The 18,932-nt window shown below is 39.0% G+C and overlaps 1 protein-coding gene across 1 annotated transcript in view; it reads left to right on the plus strand.

Moving 5' to 3' along the window:
- LOC124138366 (mucin-2-like) overlaps positions 1-18,932 on the plus strand; it is a 79,066-nt gene that overhangs the window by 31,330 nt on the left and 28,804 nt on the right. Inside the window, exon 2 of the mRNA XM_046504974.2 lies at positions 3,084-3,258. Coding sequence (XP_046360930.2) covers positions 3,084-3,258 — 175 coding nt within the window. The remainder of the gene's footprint in view (positions 1-3,083; positions 3,259-18,932) is intronic.

Genomic DNA, 18,932 nt, shown 5'->3' on the forward strand with positions numbered 1-18,932 from the left:
CCACCCAATCCCGTTAGTCGCCTCTTACCACAAGCACAGTCGCCTTTTATGGCAAGCATGGTTGCTGAAGATCTATTCTACCCCGGATCTTCACGGGTCGAATTCTGCTAGTGAGTGTGTGAGAGAGTGGCTGTGGCCGTCAGTAATATCAAACCATGTCAGGGCGGGGAGCACCAAGAATACTAGTTATATATTATACTGATATGGGGAATCTAGTCCGGGTATTCTGTGTGAGGAACCAATGATGTGTATTGTTAAACAGGGGGACATCCACTCGTAATGGGTAGGATTAACTTAATCATTCCAAAAACGGTCACACCAATAGGATTATTCTGAAATGGTAATATAATGTTCCCTGTCAGCAATATCCACATTTAATTACATGTATGCCTACTGGTAGTGCCCGTCTGGTTGGAAGAGTGATCCTTTCAGAAGTAGTGTAAGGGGGTGATAATATCTGCTCTACATATTGTACCCGTCTTCTTGCATATTGCCTATTCTGCTGCAGTGACTATATCGATCTGTTTATGAAAACATTAATTCGAAAACGTTTATCTTGAATTGGAAACCACTATTGCTCAAAACTTTAATAATAGTGAAATGAGTTATTCATAATAGAGAAGGAACCTGGTTCAACTGCGTCAGTTGTACGTCAGTACCACGAAGCAGGCAGCGTTATGAGTAAGCGCCCACACCTCCTCCATTCCCCCGTGACTTGACACGTTCAGGCGGGCAGTGTCATTCCACTATGGAATTGGTCAGCGTGTGTTGGACGGATGGTATGGCGAGCATGCGTCATGTCTACAGCTATTCCCCGTCTAGACAAATATGACTACTGGCCAACTATCCCACCACATGACTGCATCCGACAGACAGAGAAAGACGCATTGTTCGCGGCATGGCTTGTAGATGACCAAAATGTGTTGTCACTTATTAACTCACGAAATGTTGAGGTCAATCAAATATGACATCCGACCACATGTCCAAGGGATGCTTCGTGTGACAGTGACATCATCTGCAGACAGGTTTACATTGAGTGACAAAGCGACTAAACACATTCCATAATCATAAAAAAATCCCTCTCTAACGCAGAGACCATTCTACGATTCCGACTAGCTCATGAGCAGATTTCCATAATCATAAGAAATTCTAGATGTACCACACAAAGAGACATAGAATTTCACTGCTGGAATAATAGCTTATGCTGGCTCGTGAGTTTATTGATGTTGACTACAACATGAGCATATGTTTAGAAATCACTATCACATAGAGACGATACCAGGCGTTCGCGAAAGCGTGAGCGTATCCTGCACTACTGGTGGCACGCGTCACAAACACATGCAAAGGAAAGTATATTCTTCACGAGAACATATGGTACGAGTCAAAATAGGCAATTGAATCGGACATAATTTTTGTCACTGATACGTCAAATGTGGAACGTAGATATTGTCACTAGTTGCCCTAGTTTGGAGTTTGTAAGGAGACCATATATTGCAAATGTGGGACATTTTGGGAACGTACTTTTTGTCCAGTCATGTTTAAATCAATGGTATGAATGTTTTGACTTTGTTACGCTATTTTCTTTTTTTCTGGTACTCGTTGTCAGTAACATTTTCTCTGCCAAAACACAATTTAACACATTTTTTTCCACAAAATGTGGTACTGTCATAATGTAAATTAGAGATCTGGAAAAAGAAAAAAAAGACACAAAAGAAAACTATACAGAAAAATAATAAAATACACTGAGAAGTGCATGCAATGTCGGTGCGTTCGAATCCAGGTTCGCATGGATTATGTTTCATGGTTTGTTTGCACCTTACCCATGATCGTGTGTTTCACCAAAGTGGCAACCGGAAGCCCTGTATCACTTCGGGCATTCACTAACATTAAACTGATACATCGGGCATAGCTGAACAAGTAGTGTCAATCCAAATTCACTCACTATGTAGTGCATCAAATGTCTTGAAGCAATACTTATTATGAGATGCTATATTGCCATCACATACAAAACCATTCTAAAAACATAATTTCCGATTTCATTCAACATTAATTGTTTTAACATGCAGAAAACATTACTATAAAGCAAAAACATGTCTGATCAAATATTTTCTTTGCCAATTTTTCAACAAATACGCTTGTTACAGGAATGAAACAGATCCATGTTCTAACAATTCATAGAGAATCAGCCCATCGCAATCAACCTGATTTTGTAAATGATAATAACAGTAATTGAAAACAACAATAATAATAATAATAATAATAATAATAATAATAATAATAATAATAAAAAAAATAAATAAAAAAAATAAAATAAAAGCGACAAAACTCTTTCCATATAAAAAAACATTATATAATCTCTATTAAACAAACGACGCCACGAGCAGTACAGTTCAAACACTGGACGCCATTCGAGGAATTCCCGGAAGTCAAGGTCAACTTGAAAGCCGATCATTTGCTATTGCTTATCTCAACAACTGCCCGGACCCAACTGTTTGGTCCACAATAGTTACTCAGGTTGTTGTTATGAGCACTAATGTCCCAATGTCGGGTCAGCGATAACGACCTGAAGCACGTGGTGAAAATGTGAGAAGTAGTGAACTTCTGAGGGAATTTGAAATCAGTGTCAGTTAACATCAATGAAAGGTGAACGTCACACATGCTGAGTCGGGAGGAATGGTGCCAACAGGACAACAATTTCTATATAAAGAGATGACCCATATTTGGCATATTTGATTGTGTTCCAATGTGGTACAGACCACTCAATCCAAACACCACGACCGCTTTCATTTTGTTTTTAGTTTGGGTGTGATCTTTTCCAAGTTTCGAAATATTTTTATAAATTATTGTTCGTTCATAATATAATCATGCTGTTTGAGGCCAATTGTAAAACCTGGACGTAAGAGCAAATCCTCATAACGTTTGTTTCAACAGAAGTCTCTGGTTAATCTCTAGAATTGTCGATTTATTTTATATTTACAGAGTGTTTTCTATCTAATTGACTGTGATGTGTAACGTTGTTTCTCAATGAAACACACGGAAGCGATATCCTATTCTCACTGTGTTCTCCCCTGCGTCTATTCCAGAACAATGTGGAGTTATGTCGGAACCCATGATCATCGGAGGAAGTCTGTCCCAACCTCGGAAGTGGCCCTGGCAGGTGTCGCTTCAGATCATCGCTGCTGTGGAGCCTTGGCATAGATGTGGAGGCGTCCTTATACACCCCCAGTGGGTGCTCACTGCAGCTCACTGTGTAGAAGGGTAGGTGACGCTTTGATATCGTTAGAGAGATTGTGAGTGAGTGAGTTCGGATAACGCCATTATTCGTGCCAGCTTAACGTGGAACATGTCCGTAGTGAAGGTCTTAGGCGGTTACTACTTTGAAACCTTTGAGCACGAGTAGTGTACAGGGAAACCTAGGATCAAAACCCTGGGCCGCCCAGTAATGCAACTCTGCACAGCGAACTACGTCGACATAGACGTTTGGGCCACTCGTGGTCCCTGGGAGAGCTGGAATAAACATCACGTACTGTCATGTGGGGTGATTTTGTGCGGGTCAGTGATTAGGCTCACTCCAAGAAATTCACCAATTTAAGACTGATTCCATAAAGTACCATCCATTGTACACCACATTCATTTTTGCCTATTGTGGATATGACCTTAAATTGCGAAACGTCGGCAACAATGAACTCTATTGTTGTCTCCCTTGAACTTGTATAGGCAATATCAGAAGTAATTTTAGTCTGTAGTGTACCTGATAATTTTAATAGTAAGATATGTTTCACAGCTTACTTAATATTATTTTCGGTGGAGTTCAAAATTGCATCTGTGAATTCGCCAATGAAAACGGCACGACGAAGTGAAACTGGCGACACCATAAGTTGTGATCTCCGATACACTATACGATGTGAGAACATGATGTTTGTTTTATATCTGGATTCACTTCTGTGGTTGGTTGTCTCGTGCAATATATGAAGAACAACACCAGCGAGGGACACAGAATTATGGGCAGAAAATGTGTTAAAATAATAGCTATAGAAAATTTTCCATAATCATGAGAAAGAACCCTTGTCCGACGATATATCATAAGGAAGTCGTTATGAATCACTATCAAATAGTGACAATACAAGGTGTTCACAAAAAGTTGAGCTGTTGACCAAGGGGTATATATTGTGTAATGTTTTGTGTTGTTTCACCCACATCCCTATGTAATTCACATCCACTAACACAATATCACACACGTGATAGCTTAGAATGATATAACGACCTAAGGATGAATGTTAATTATAATTTATGTTTCTGATACTTTAGATAAAATATTCGTATATGCTTACTTGTTAAACTTGACAGAACAGCAAGTAGTTAGTCGACTCCATGAAGAGTGCACAGTAGATAGCTAAATTTGATATGCATCTGCGTAACCGAAAAAACTAAGAATAATGAAACCAACTCACTTGAGATACATTTATAACATCCCTGTTAGACGAATGTAGACGAATGGAGGTGTTTCTTCATATTGCTGGCAATAACTCAAAACGACATCTTATGTACTTTTTTGATTATTCAGCATTCACAGTTTTCATAATAATGTAAAATCATACTTTTCTTCGCACGATCATGTTCATTAAGGAGAAAGGTTGCTAGAACTATATTTGGAAATACTTTTTCAATCTTCACGCGTTTCGTGCTTAAATATTGATTTCTTGTAATTCGGAACTACAAAAATAGTGTATAATATTGATAAGTATTCATTTAATTACTTTATGGGTAATATTTTCTGTTAATGTATGAACAGGATTTGCAGTTTACTTTCAAATGTAAATCCAATGTTGTGTCCATGTGATGCCTATGCAACTGCTTGTTACAATTACAAGGTTGTGCAGTGCTGTCAACTCGTCCTGAGTCACAGCAGTATGCCAGGCCCCTTTGCACCTACGTGTTCTGAACTGCTGTACACTATACTGTTAATTTAAGTCAAGGCACCTGCCTTAATTTGAGATTGTCGTCACAGAACACACTCATATAAACGTCCGTGACGCAAATTGTATAATGAAAATAAAAAAGTAAAAGTTGGTAGGCAAAATACAGATTTTAGCGTTGATCAAAATGAAAATTCATGTCGAATTTGAAGGAGGTTAAATCACCGGGTTACCATGAATAAAACGTTGCAGTTATAATATAAATTTCACTCAGATACTTTACTCAGATTGTGAGAACTGTTTGGAATGTGTGATCAGAATCACGCTGTACCTATTGTAGAACCTGCCTTCTTCAAATTTGGAAATAAAGGTGCACTCTCAAATCAGGTCTACACAAGGATTCGATTGTTTACTGTTGAACCATACTGAAGCATGATGTCAGTATTGTGACACAACGGTTTTATCAATCGTAACAATCACATGCCTTAATTTCTGCAATAATCTATCAAACACATGCTTATGCGGAAAGACCAAATGAACATTTAGGTTAACTGAAAAACTCTTATCTTAGTTCAAACCTCAGGAACTGTGATTAATGATTATGAAAAGACAATTATTTAAAACAGCAGTGTTGAGGGACAACAGAAATTGTTTTCGCACGAAAGTACCCAAATTGGTCTCGGGCACTTGCCTTCTGTTTGGTGAGTGAACGCTTTTACCACTAGACTACCCCATCGCCCTACCAGCCTCCAGGATGGTCTTTGTTCGAGAAGCAGCTTTGCTTTAGCTTTGATGTTGAGGTTCAGAGGATATATGAATTAGTATGAGTTCATCTTAATTTAATGTTGAAACATATAACGTATATAAACTGCCATCATTTGTCGAATTCTACAATCAACTATATATTACCAGGTGAAAGGGAATGAAGAAAATATATACCATGTCCAGGATATACGAAGTGTTGACCACCAGCCAGATGATGAGCGTGATGGGTATATTTCCCTCGGTCAGGGCAAAGAGTACATTTGTCCATCAAAATATAAGTAAGAAGTATAGAAGTAAGAAAAATGGCAGCCTGTTCGCGAACACCTGGTATCATCACTGTTTGATAGTGATTCATAAACACTTGCTGATGATATAGTCGGAATCGAACAATGGACTCTGCTTTTAGCAGGTATTTCTTATGATTATGAAAAATCTGATTTTCTTTTAACTTAACATATGTGTTAATATAACTGGACACTGTACAAGCCTGTCATAACTGAAGAGAGATACATGAAGACATCAGTGTAGTACACTCGCCAAACACTCATTCTGTGAAAATGGGAATTAAAAATAAACCACAACTTTATACTGTTATCGTGAAAATCTCTTTTGCGTAAGAGATATTGATACCGTTTTTTAATCAAAGACCGAATCCTAAACTCATTTTTTATTTACTGGTCCCATGAACAGTAACGAGGCTTTACCGTCAAATTCTAATGATAACATAAAATCTCAATTTACAATGGTAAACGTTAGGTGGTTGTAATCGCTTTGGACATCAACACTCATTAACGGCTTTCAAAAAGAGGAAAACAGTCAGGTGAAGATGGCAACTTTGAAACGTCTTCAAATGAAATGTTTAGGTGTATCATCAGGCCTTTGTGCTTGGAATGTATTCCTTAAAATAGGTAGTAGATTCAGGGAAATTAGCAGTCCGAGCAAGCTTGAAATTACAGCCCTTGCAAGTGTGAAAGGGGCCAGTTAATTCTCCTTCCGGAATCAACCGATTCGAGCGCATTCTCTGACTTAAACCATGATGTAGTTCAAAGATAATTTCTCAATAGTTTTTGCACAACGCCCCATTGTTGCCTTAATTTTATTGTTTACAATGGACGCTTAGACTGGGCAGTGAAAACCTCGCTCAGAATCAGCTGCAACAATAATAGCGTGACGTCATCATAATAGAGGGGCGGTCGGGTAGCCTAGTGGTTAAAGCGTTCGCTCCTCACACCGAAGACTCGGGTTCGATTCCCGACATGGGTACAATGTGTGAATCCCATAACTGGTGTCCCCCGCCGTGATTGCTGGAATATTGTTAAAAGCGGCGTAAAACCATACTCACTCACTCATCATAATTGTTTAAACAAAGACAATGTCTCGACTTCGCATATTGCTAGGCTACAATATTGTGAAATTAACAAGTAAATATTCCCATGTATAATACGCAATTGCACATTTCTCAAAGTGTTAGAAAATAATCTATAAAGCCCGTTGAGTGGTGGGGATCTAATTTACAATATCCTGTTGAAACAATGGACATAACGCACCGTAGTGGTGTACATTTAAGAAACTGGGAGTTAGTTAAAGATTTGCCCTGCAACAAACTGCCCAGCAGGGCATGCTGTCTCGCCAACACCGACCCATGTAGGGTCCCCATTGATTCAATGTTTCATCAGTCATCCGCTTCAGAAATAGGTCTTCAGCAGCCCATGCTTGCCGTTAAAGGCGACTATGATTGTCGTAAGAGGCGACTATGCTTGCCGTTAAAGACGCCTATGCTTGTCGTAAGGGGCGACTAACGGGATCGGGGGGTCAGGCTCGCTGACTTGGTTGATGCAGGTCATCGTATCCCAATCGCGTGGATTGATGCTCATGATGCAAATCACTGGATTGTCTGGTCCAGACTCGATTATTTACAGACGGTCGTTATATAGCTGGAATATTGCTGAGTGCGGCGTTAAACAATAAACAAACAAACAAACACTACAGACAATTCGTACCAGATGTCTTATCCACTGCCGGGCAGAAAAAAGTATACACCCAAGTTTGATGGTGGCTACACATGAAACAAACAACAAATCGTTATTCGGCGGTGATGTATTTGATACGGGTATCATAGTTGTGTTTTGGACACTAATTGCACTGTTTCAGCGACTGTTATTAGCCTTTTGATAACGTTTGTAATTTATGGGTCAAATCCAATTTCAAAGTGTATAATTTCATTCAAGTGTTTATTTGTTATCATCGCCTTGTCATATATCTGATTAGTTTGTATGTTGGTATTCAAACTGGTAGAGCTTCACATGAACGTTTAAAAGTCACCAAACACAACCCATATGACAACAGGTCCCGCCGTGCATGTTCAAATACACCTGTTGTTTAAAATGTTCGCCCGAATCAAGGTTCTTGATTTGCCAGCTCGTGTATTTCACCGAAATGGTTACGTCTGAGACCTCAATCTTTTCGGACTAGGCTCATTAAGCTGACATGTCGCGAGGTAACAGAAATATTGCTGAAAGGAACCGAACTCACTCATTCCATAGCCAGATAGCCATATCCGTTTACAATCAAGGGATTTATTTCTGACTGATAGGTCGCGCCATCTTAATCCATTCTGTTTTTAAACATTCTAGGAATAAAGGCTATGAAATTCGTAGAAACGCCGCACAGCGAATATATACAATGTGCGGCACCAACAGGAGAGAAAAAGTACCAAACCTATATGTTCTAAATATAAGCGACGAAACCATTCACATAATCACAGGAAATCTCTGGTAAAGGCAGAGTCCATTGTACGATTTCGACTATATCAAAAGCATGTGTGTATGAATCACTCTCTAAAGGCATTAATATCAACCGTGTACTTGGAAGATTTCAGAATCCAACATGTTCTAATATATATCATGCCAACATGTCGATCAATTAAGAATCATATGGCCTCCAAGTTTCCTTAATGAACCATTTCAACAAGGTTTAAAGAAATTAGCCAACTGGTGTATATGCATGCTTGGTATACAATGAGATGAATGTGTATATGGCGAAATCGAGAAATGTAAGCGATTTTATGTTCAACAGACAAGACAGGCGTTATGTATACACAACGGATTTAGGAGCATAAATTCCACACCCTGTGACATAAATACATATTTCGATTTGCTAACAAATGTTTGTTTTTTAATATTTTGACCTTGCTGTCGGAGTAATGACATGGTTTTGATGTCTTGGAAATTAGAGCATTTATACTTCACAATTGCCTCTCATGTTTATCCTGCAACACGCAAACAAAATTCCCGTAATATTTCCCCGTCGAAGAATATGGCTAGCATGTTGCATTTAATGGCCATGAAATTAAATGTTAGATTCCGCTCCTACACTCTGCTTATAAATAGCATTTGCCCTCACATTACAACACGGAAAAAGTCTATGTTTGTCCATGCCAGGGACACAAAAATGTTTGTAGTTTCAATCACGAAATGTCTCCTTATAAACAGCGTATTTTTGTCTTTCATTGGTGTTTTTAGCATACTTGTGGTTTGGCTGTGTGAACACTATTGAATACTTCATCATATTAAAGATGCCACCGAGCGTCTCCCTTAGAAAATTTAAACGTCAATATCTGTCCATACACAAACGATGAGGCTACCTTCAAGTTAATTTAGAACCGATCGACTAGAATAGAATAATACATTAAACGAATGCCCCCCCTCCCCCCAACAAAAAATAATGATTAAAATATATATATATATTTTTTACAAAATAGCAACAAACAAAAAAACAAACCAACAAACAAAACCAACAGCAAACCAAAAACAAACCCATCAAACAAGAAAACAACCAAAAAAAAACCCCATAAAAAAACGGGACACAATCATAGGTTTCTGGGGTGCCGAAGGGACGCAACTCTGTACAGCAATTTGCGATGCCTGAGACGACTTGCCCACCCGTGCCCCCTCTTCGAAGGAATTGAGGAGAGGAAACAGGTGCTATTAACAGAATATAAAACAAAGCACATCCACTTTATGGACTCATTTTTATGTCTAAGACTGTCTTGAAGAAAACATGAATATTTTCGTAAATGACTTGGAAATGTATAAATTGAATTTTACAAAATCCTTGTATATGTCTGCCTTAGATAGATGACGCCCATTGAGTCTGCAATAGGGCGTCATCACTTGAAGAAAATGTGGGGTAGGCTAGTGGTTAAGGCATTGGTCGTCACGCTGAGGGTTTCAAATATTGATAAACCGAATAGTGTTATTATTTAATGGCACTCTAATAATTATTGATGTATCCTGTTCATACTTGATTACTTATAGGCCGCCCTGAGAACATCATTCGAAAATTATTCAGCAAACGTAACGATTCAATACAATGAAATAAAAGCAACAAATCCTTTTCCATATTTAAAAGTAATCTCTGACAAAAGCAGACTCGACTGCACGATGAACGTACTCTGCCCCACCGGCGGCACCCATCACAAACACATGCAAAGGATAGTCAATTGTTCACTTTGAAAGTCAAAACAGGGAATCGGACATCATTTTTGTCGCTGGTGCGTCAAAGTTGTAATATCAAATATCAAAGCTATGACATTAGGGTTTCGCTGGAATGTATTCCGCCCTATTCGTTTCACCTGTAAACATGTATCAGTCTGCAGTCTGGGGCCTCAGACATTAACCAAAGACAGTGGTGAAAGTCTTTACCTTACAGACAGTCGGTCACGTCAATACGCCAAACAGCACGCCTGCTATAAATGACGATGCAGGGGACACGGTTGGTCTATAGTTGTAAATTATGCCCCTTAATTATCAGGATCCGCTTAAAGTGGGTTCGAATCCAAGATTTTCTGAAATTGTTACCTTTAATGTGCCAGAATTATACATATGCTCGTGGAATTCAAAAACACATGCTTATGGTATGGTCAATTGATGATATAGTCAGTCCATTGTACAATGAACTTTTCTTTGAGCTAGAGCGCCTTCGTGGTCTTGTGGTTGAGCGTCCGCCCGGAGAGCGGAAGGTCGGGGATTCGATCTCCGGCCGCGTCATAAAAGATGCAAAATATGGTACTTGTTGTTGCCTTGCCTGCCTCGGCATTAAGGGGCTGAAACAAAGACTGGTGGGCTCGGAATCAGTACACATGCACTGTGTCTTAATGGGGTATTCATGTTAAACTGCACTATGGTAGCTCAGTTTTCTGGCACTATACACTTGCCATTAGTCCGGACTAATACAAGCTGCCACATACACACGCTTGCATGCACCTCGCTATACAAGTGCACTAATCCTGAACGCGACGTTAAATCCCATTTCACCTCACTTACGTTGAGCAGATTTTTTTTATGATTATTGAATTGTTTTTTTTTTGTTCATTAAAGTGGCAGCGATCACTCACAACTCGGTCAAAAAGATGTAAAGATTTCATTGTTGCGCAACACATTTTGATAACAAATGAAACATGGCTTATTGGGTACTTCTTTTTAAGAAACAAAATAGTTCAAGAGGAGTGAGTGAGTGAGTTTGGTTTTACGCCGCTTTTAGCAATATTCCAGCAATATCACGGCGGGGGACACCGGAAATGGGCTTCACACATTGTACCCATGTCGGGAATCGAACCCGGATCTTCGGCGTGACGAGCGAACGCTTTAACCACTAGGCTACCCGACCGCCCCAGTTCAAAAGGACGACAATATATCGTTACATCATAACTGAAATCAGTGTCATATGTATGTTTTTCTGTATGATGCAGTTTTTGTATCAGTTATGTGAAATGTAATTGTGGATCCTACACGTTTTTTCAAACCAAAGTTGGCAAAGGAAGATAAAAATTAATCCACCTCTAAACCTAATGTAGGCCGTACTTTCTTATATTTATTTCCAATTACAAAATAGAATCTAAGATTTAATGAAAATATTGACAAAGGGGTTGTTTCCGACGTCAATGCCAAAGGGATTTAAAAGCCTCTTTGACAAATCAGACTGGCATCCTCTGATATACCGTTTATGTTTTTTATTTTACATTTTCTCCCAAATCCTAAGCTGATAGGTGTCATCTGTCCCATTCCCGTGTAAATACATGCGTCAAACATGACATGAACACAACCAATGGCAGCATTTACTTTGGCATTGTCGAGGTATGTCTGCTACGGGGAACGCTTTCCACACTATAGAAAGTAGGCATTACATAAATTTAGACCATATAAAACATGCGTGTGAAACCTGTAAATTCGTATTTTGTTTAAATTGTTTAGTCTTTTCTTACTTGCTTTCGTAATCTTGTGTACTGAACCAATTTATTTTTTCCGCCTTTCAACGTTTGGTGTCTGTCATCTTTTATGATCTAAACGTAAGGATATTTATTTAATCTTTTAAATGAAATACTTTTATAATTGTAGATAAATTATATTTTTATATGTTATATTATAGCTATTATTTATTTTTCTGTAATATTACTGCAACAGAACAATATCCCTATGCATTTAATATATATACTGTAGTTTGCTGCACAAATCCAAACCATTATGTCAGGAGGGGCGGTCGGGTAGCCTAGTGGTTAAAGCGTTCGCTCTTCATGCCGAAGACCCGGGTTCGATTCCCGACATGGGTACAATGTGTGAAGCCCATTTCTGGTGTCCCCCGCCGTGATATTGCTGGAATATTGCTAAAAGCGGCGTAAAACCATACTCACTCACTTGCAGTGTTTCGCCAACTGTTTTCCACTTATCAGCGTTTGTAATTTATTGGTCAAATCCAGTTTTCAGGTGAATAGTTTCTTCTGCCCGGCAGCTTAAGTCTCTTTGAGTCTTGGAACATGGTAACGTTACTGTCGGCGTGTGTATATGTTCCCTTCTCAAGAAAGGGACTTACTGAAATCATTGGCATAACCATTATTTCGCATGCTTATCATATTTATTGAAGCCTCTGTGTGTGAGACTATATACGCTCCATGGATATTTCGGCCGTGAATGTTTCCCCACGAACCTGCGAATGTCGTGAGAGGCAAATAAATAGATCGGATGGTCCGACTTACTGACTTGGTTCATGGCTGACCCTGGATCAATCCCTGGATTGTCTAAGCAAGACTCGATTATTTACTGGCCGCTGTCTTATCCCTGGAGTATTGTTACTGTGGCGCTATGAAGCAAACAAACAAACACACACAATATCAAAATAGCGTAACCACATATAGATGTTTAGTGTCTTGTTTGTTTTTTTAGTTTGATTTTGACAAATCACTGTGAATCTATGTGCATATGTACAAAGCAAATGTAAGTGTGCTAATTGTCAACTATCGAGTGGGCTTGTTATGTAGCACGTCGCTGTCGAGTTCTGAATCATATTTATTAAAAAAACACATAAACACAATCAATTTGTTTTTAGTCCATAAATAGAAACAAAACTGAACAAGCAAAATAATTACATGTGTCTTTCTGGGTTAAGAGGCAAAGACGAACCATGGTCAGTGTAGCGTTATTACGCGTATGGGGTGTTCAGCCCTCTAAGAGGCTACTTCACATTCATAGGGGGAATGCTATGGCTGTGTGTTCGATTCCAAGATTCGCCTTGAATACGTTTTTTGTTTTGTTTGTTTGTTTGTTTGTTTGTTTGTTGTTTAACGCTGCACTCAGCAATAGTCCAGCTATGTGACGGCGGTCTGTAAATAATCGAGTCTTGACCAGACAATCCAGTGATTGATATCATGAGCATCGATCCACGCAATTCAACCAAGTCAGCGAACCTGACCACCCGATCCCGTTAGTCGCCTCTTACGACAAGCATAAGTTCTAACTGTGGATAGTTGCTGACGGACACGGTAATGTCGACGTTGACGCATAATAGGGCATCTCGCAAAATATTTGATTCCACAGCAAAATGGAAGCGAAAGATAGAAATACTTAAAGTTCAGCAGCATGCTTACCTTTGCGCGTTTCCCTGTAGACATGTGAAGTACATGTCTTAAATCGACGTATCAGATAAACAATAGAAACAAAGGATATACATAAAACATATGGATAAAGTGAACATTTATTGAAATTAAATAACATAACCTTATTAAATTACTTCATTTTGGGGTAGGGTAGCCTAGATGTTAAAGTGTTCGCTCGTCACACCGAAGACCCGGGTTCGATTCCTCACATAGGTACAATGTATGAAGCCCATTTCTGGTGTCCCCCGCCGTAATATTGCAGGAATATTGCTTAAAGCGGCGTAAATCCATACTCACTCACACACACTTCTTTGTGCGAGGAACAGCGCACTAAGGCAGGCAACACCAGTGGTTACAGCTTCTGTGTCTTAGGGGCATTAATTACATCACAACATCAAGAGGTTATACATCAACAGTTTGTTGTGTGTATTCCGCGGCACACTCCAAACGATCGAGTCCAGACCAAACGGGCTAGTGACTAATGCTACGAGCAAAGTCCGTCAAGGTACGATGACATGCACTCACCGAGCCTGATCCTGTACGTGCCTCTTTCGACAAGCACACGTTTCTCGGGACCAAGTCGAGCCCAGGCCCCCCACGGGTGTAAAACAAGGAAATGAAACTAATGATTTGGTTTCAAATGTAAACTGCTTTATGTCGTTGTATGGGATTTACCAATGTGGATGACGTGTTAATGTAGCGACTTAACTGTAAATGTGCACAGTTGCTCTACTCAACGATTGTAAAATAGGAACTTGCAGTCATGCCCAGTAAATATACTTATTGATGTTCGAATCTGTTTTTGGGGCACGGGTCCTCTAAGGCGCCGCGATTCGCTGTGCAGAGTTGCGTCCCTTGGACACGCCAGAATCCTATGATTGTGTGTTCGAATTCCGGTTCGCCCCGATTATGTTTCTAGGTTTGTCAGCACCATACCCGTGTTCGCGGGTTTCACCGAATTCACTATATAATTCATCCTGTTCCTGCAACCCCCACACGCTCCACCAGAAACAATGATCGACCTTTGAAGGAGAACACACGGGCAGTCGTTGCCACCAGCGAACAAGTCGTTCGTTTTTCATTTTTTCCTAAACATGTATAAGAGTTTAAATAAATAATTGTTTTGCAGTAAGACGATTGCATCCCAATATACAAATACGCTTGTACGACAAGTTACAGTGTGAAACTCACCATGATGCTAAACATAGGGCAACAAATACTTTGGAATCAATGATATTTTTTAAATTCTTTAAACAAATGTTCATGACTGGCGCATGCAACCAAAGAGCTTGCCAAAGAAGGACACAACACCCGATTGATTAGAAACCGACACAAATTAGGAAACAAGAAGTTTAATTTTGATTTTTTTAATATCTGCTATTTCTGGACTGAATGTTCACCCTGAAAATAGAGCTATTTCACAGGCAACAAAGTTTTAATCCATACCAACGTGGATTAATTCAACACCTTTTTAGCTCCTTTAATGTTATGACTAAATGTAACTTAAGCATGCAACAAGAACTTTCTGTCAAAGAAGTAGCATGACGCATTATGATTAGTTCTGTAACCACAGCCTTGTATGAGCGGCAAGGGCATCTTGGCTTGACCCTACTTACATCGTATACCAAGGATTGACCGATTTACCGAGAGATCATCAGAGATATGTTTACCAGTTTACTTAGTGGACCATCGACTCATCAGCACAAGGGATCACACAAGTCCGGGTCATTTATTATAGGAGAAAACATTGAGTACTTGTAATACTTTCAGGACATATTTATAGATGAAGGGAATATATATTTTATTCAAACACACAATTTAGGATGTTATGGGTGAGTTAGGTTTTACGCCGTTTTCAGCAATATTCCAGCGATATCAAGGCAGTGTGCACCAGAAATAGTTTTCGCACATTTTACATTCACTTGAACTGGGTCGAATTTTCTGCTGGTGGACTGAAGGTTTCGAGTTTCGTCATAAGCTCAGTAGCATTTACCTATGCTGAGTCAACTACTGACCCCCTCAGCCCCCCCCCCCCCCCCCCCCCCCGTGTTGCAAAACGAATATTTATTTCTTTACTCCTTAATTTCTTTTTCTTTACTTGTAGGCAGCAGAATCGCTGCACTTGTACACAGCAGACGTAATTCAAAATCAAAATATCGTTTTTATTAGTTTCAACAAAATCAGTAAATGCACAATCCTCAATATTCGATCACATGATTGTCCGGCTTGTTTACGGCCGTCGTCACATGGTAGGAGTGCTGATGTTCAGCGTCAGGCAATAAATATGTTTTTTAAATGCAGATTGTGAGGATGACGGGTCGGGCTGGACATGTTTACTGTAAGAGCGCCTGGTGTCATCACTGTTTCAGTGGTCCATTCATATAGTTTGTTTTTCCTTCAGCTATTATGCCCTTAAAATTAAGATTGCTTATTTTATTGCATTGACGTTTAAAAGCCATGCTGAGGATGCTGTGAGAAATATATTTAAATAGTTGTACAGTGTTATCAGTACCCCTGAACATTTAATTCAGTACTTCGCGATGGTACGAAGCTATAACACACATGGGTGTATTTTCAGTGCACATACACATTAGTAAAAGTAATCGTTACTGTTGAAATAATTGTTTATTTTGGGGATTTTGAAAAGGCATATTTGATTAAAGTCAGTCTAGATTTGTCTGTAGTTCCGTGATCATCAGAGTTAATCATTGCGATTAGCGAGTGCATGTTCCTGTGGCGTCGGTTTTGTTTTTGTCCGGGTGCCACCAGTTTGGCAGGATACGCCCACCTTTTCGCGAACACGTGGTGTCATCACTGGTTCTTAGTGATACATCAACACATGTTTCTGGTACAGTTGGAATCGTACAATGGATTCTGCATTCAGCCGAGATTTCTTACGATTATGGAATTTGTTTGGTCGCTCTTATTACAGAAATACGAATACAATCATTCTTATGGCCGTGCGATTCCTTTTGGATGTAAGTGAACGTTCAGTTCACATCTATAAAAAACGATATTTTACAAAGATATTTAAATTATGTTTTTTGTGCTGCTGGAGTTAATAAATATGTTTTGATCGGTTTATTGCATTATTCTGAATTAATGTGTGCAAAAATATAATGAAATTTGTCAAAAAAATGTTTTAATATTTCCTAAGAAAAGAAATATGTCAAATAAGAATCTAAACAAAAATCTCCTATTTGAGTAACTTAAGACTGACAGAGACGCGAGAACAAGCTCAGTGGATTGAGTTAGTCAGCAAGCATGGGCAGTGAGACATTTGACTGCAATGTCAGGAGGTCCGCGTTATTCCAGTGATTTCTTTTACCTGTATTCAACGCCATTCATGCTTGTATATTAATGATCTATAATTTACACCATGATCTCCTTAATAACGAGACAAAACCCTTTCCATATTCAATAGAAATCTCTGCATAAAGCAAGGTCGATTATACGATTCCGACTATATCATAGGTATGTGTTTATGAATCCCTATCAAATAGTGATGATGCCGGGTGTTTGTGAAAAGGTGAGCGTATCCTGCCCCACCGGTGGCACCCGTCACAAAACACACACAAAGTCAAGTCAATTGTTCACTTGAAAAAACACGGGAACATATGTACAAGTCAAAATAGCGAATTGTATCCGACATCATTTTTGTTACTGATGCGTCAAATTTGGAAATGTCCTCTACATGTCTACCATAAAACTTTTTGAAAGCTTTACTGAGGCATTGAAGGTTGTAACCTTGATCAAACACGCTCTTTGGAATCTTTGTCGAAAGAGCATGCTCGATTGTATCTCAAAAGTTGTGAAATGTGAACACCAAAGGTTGGAGCTGCTGGAATATTGCTCGACCTGAATGGAAAATTGATTGCTGGAAAGTTTAAGTCAACCCTCTTTTCATAGTCTTGTGGAGTGTGTTTTGTCACTTTGAATCTTTATGCATAGATCTAAATATGAAACAGATGAGGACGTCTCACTGGCCTCCTTTATTTCTAGTTCAGGTGGGTAAATCATTGGAAGGGAATTGGCTATTTGATTGTTATTGAACGATATCAGATCATCGATATACCTGAAGCTTAAGTTAAACCTCTTGGCTACATTAACGTGTTTAGACTTTGCCAATCCGAGCAGAAATTCCGATTCATGTGCAAAATGAAACAGATTCGCAAGAAGGGTATCACAATTGATGCCCATCTGGATGCCTACGTCTTTCCTAAATGTCTTACCCCCAAATTATACGTAGATGTTATCAATGAGGAAGTCAAGCATTTCACATTTTGTTTTCTCAGAAAACTTCAGATGGAATTTGCTTTCATTTTTTCTCAAACGTCCTGAACCTCTGAAAATAGATACGTAACTGTATCTGTGTTCACCACGTTTTGTAACAAAGCCCCATGGATCAAGGAATGAAGTTTGGTTTGTCATGAGGGATAGTGGTGTCATGAGGGATAGTTTAAAAATCAAATGTTTTGAAAAAATGGAACATGGTTCTTTTCTGAGATTGCAAATCCTTTAATTTTTTGAGAATCCACATGGTATTAATTCCACTTGTCTCAAATACTTTCTGTGAATATAGAGAAAGCCCTTCCTTGATTGTATTAACAATTATGGGTAGTCTTTGAGACAGGGATTGGGTGGTACATTTGCTGCACCTGGCATTATATATCTCTTTGTGCAGATATTTGATGAAGCTTTGCAATCCAGTACAAAAGAGGAATGGACATGTCTCAAGTCAAAATTGCTAGTACTGATGCATGGTTTTGTCAGATTTCTTCCTCAGTTAACATGTTGACCTTTTATGTGACATCATTTGATACGTCATTCACACCAAATTCTTTGATCAAACAATTAATGTAGTGGTGCTTTCATATAATGGTTATTCTATTTGAGGCCTTGTCAGTGGGAACAACTTTTAACTTTTCTTTTCTAAGAATATTATTCGACAGCTTCCATAATGATTTTAAAGTTGTGATCCCAATTGGTAGGAGGTTGCTCACGGTATTTTGGTCCATATAATAAGTGGGTCACAGAGAGGTCACCTGTGATTATATGACCTACAGGTTGATAGCAGTATGACAGTCACAAGCAGTGGAATTTACACATGAGCTGCTCTAAAACACATTCCTATAATTGAACAACCCCGATGAAATTGTGTTCGTATAGGAAAATAAAAATGTTTGTGGTTCCTGAAATTTGAAATATTGTGGGACATTTTTGGAAACTGATTTTTGTCTGAGAATGTTACTTAAATTTAAGGCATCAACTCCCTCGTTTGCAAATTTCAAGTTCAAGAACATCCGGTCTTTGTCTGATTTAGT

This window comes from Haliotis rufescens, unplaced genomic scaffold (assembly GCF_023055435.1).
Source record: "Haliotis rufescens isolate VD_foot unplaced genomic scaffold, xgHalRufe1.0.p SCAF_8, whole genome shotgun sequence".
Taxonomy (NCBI): domain Eukaryota; kingdom Metazoa; phylum Mollusca; class Gastropoda; order Lepetellida; family Haliotidae; genus Haliotis; species Haliotis rufescens.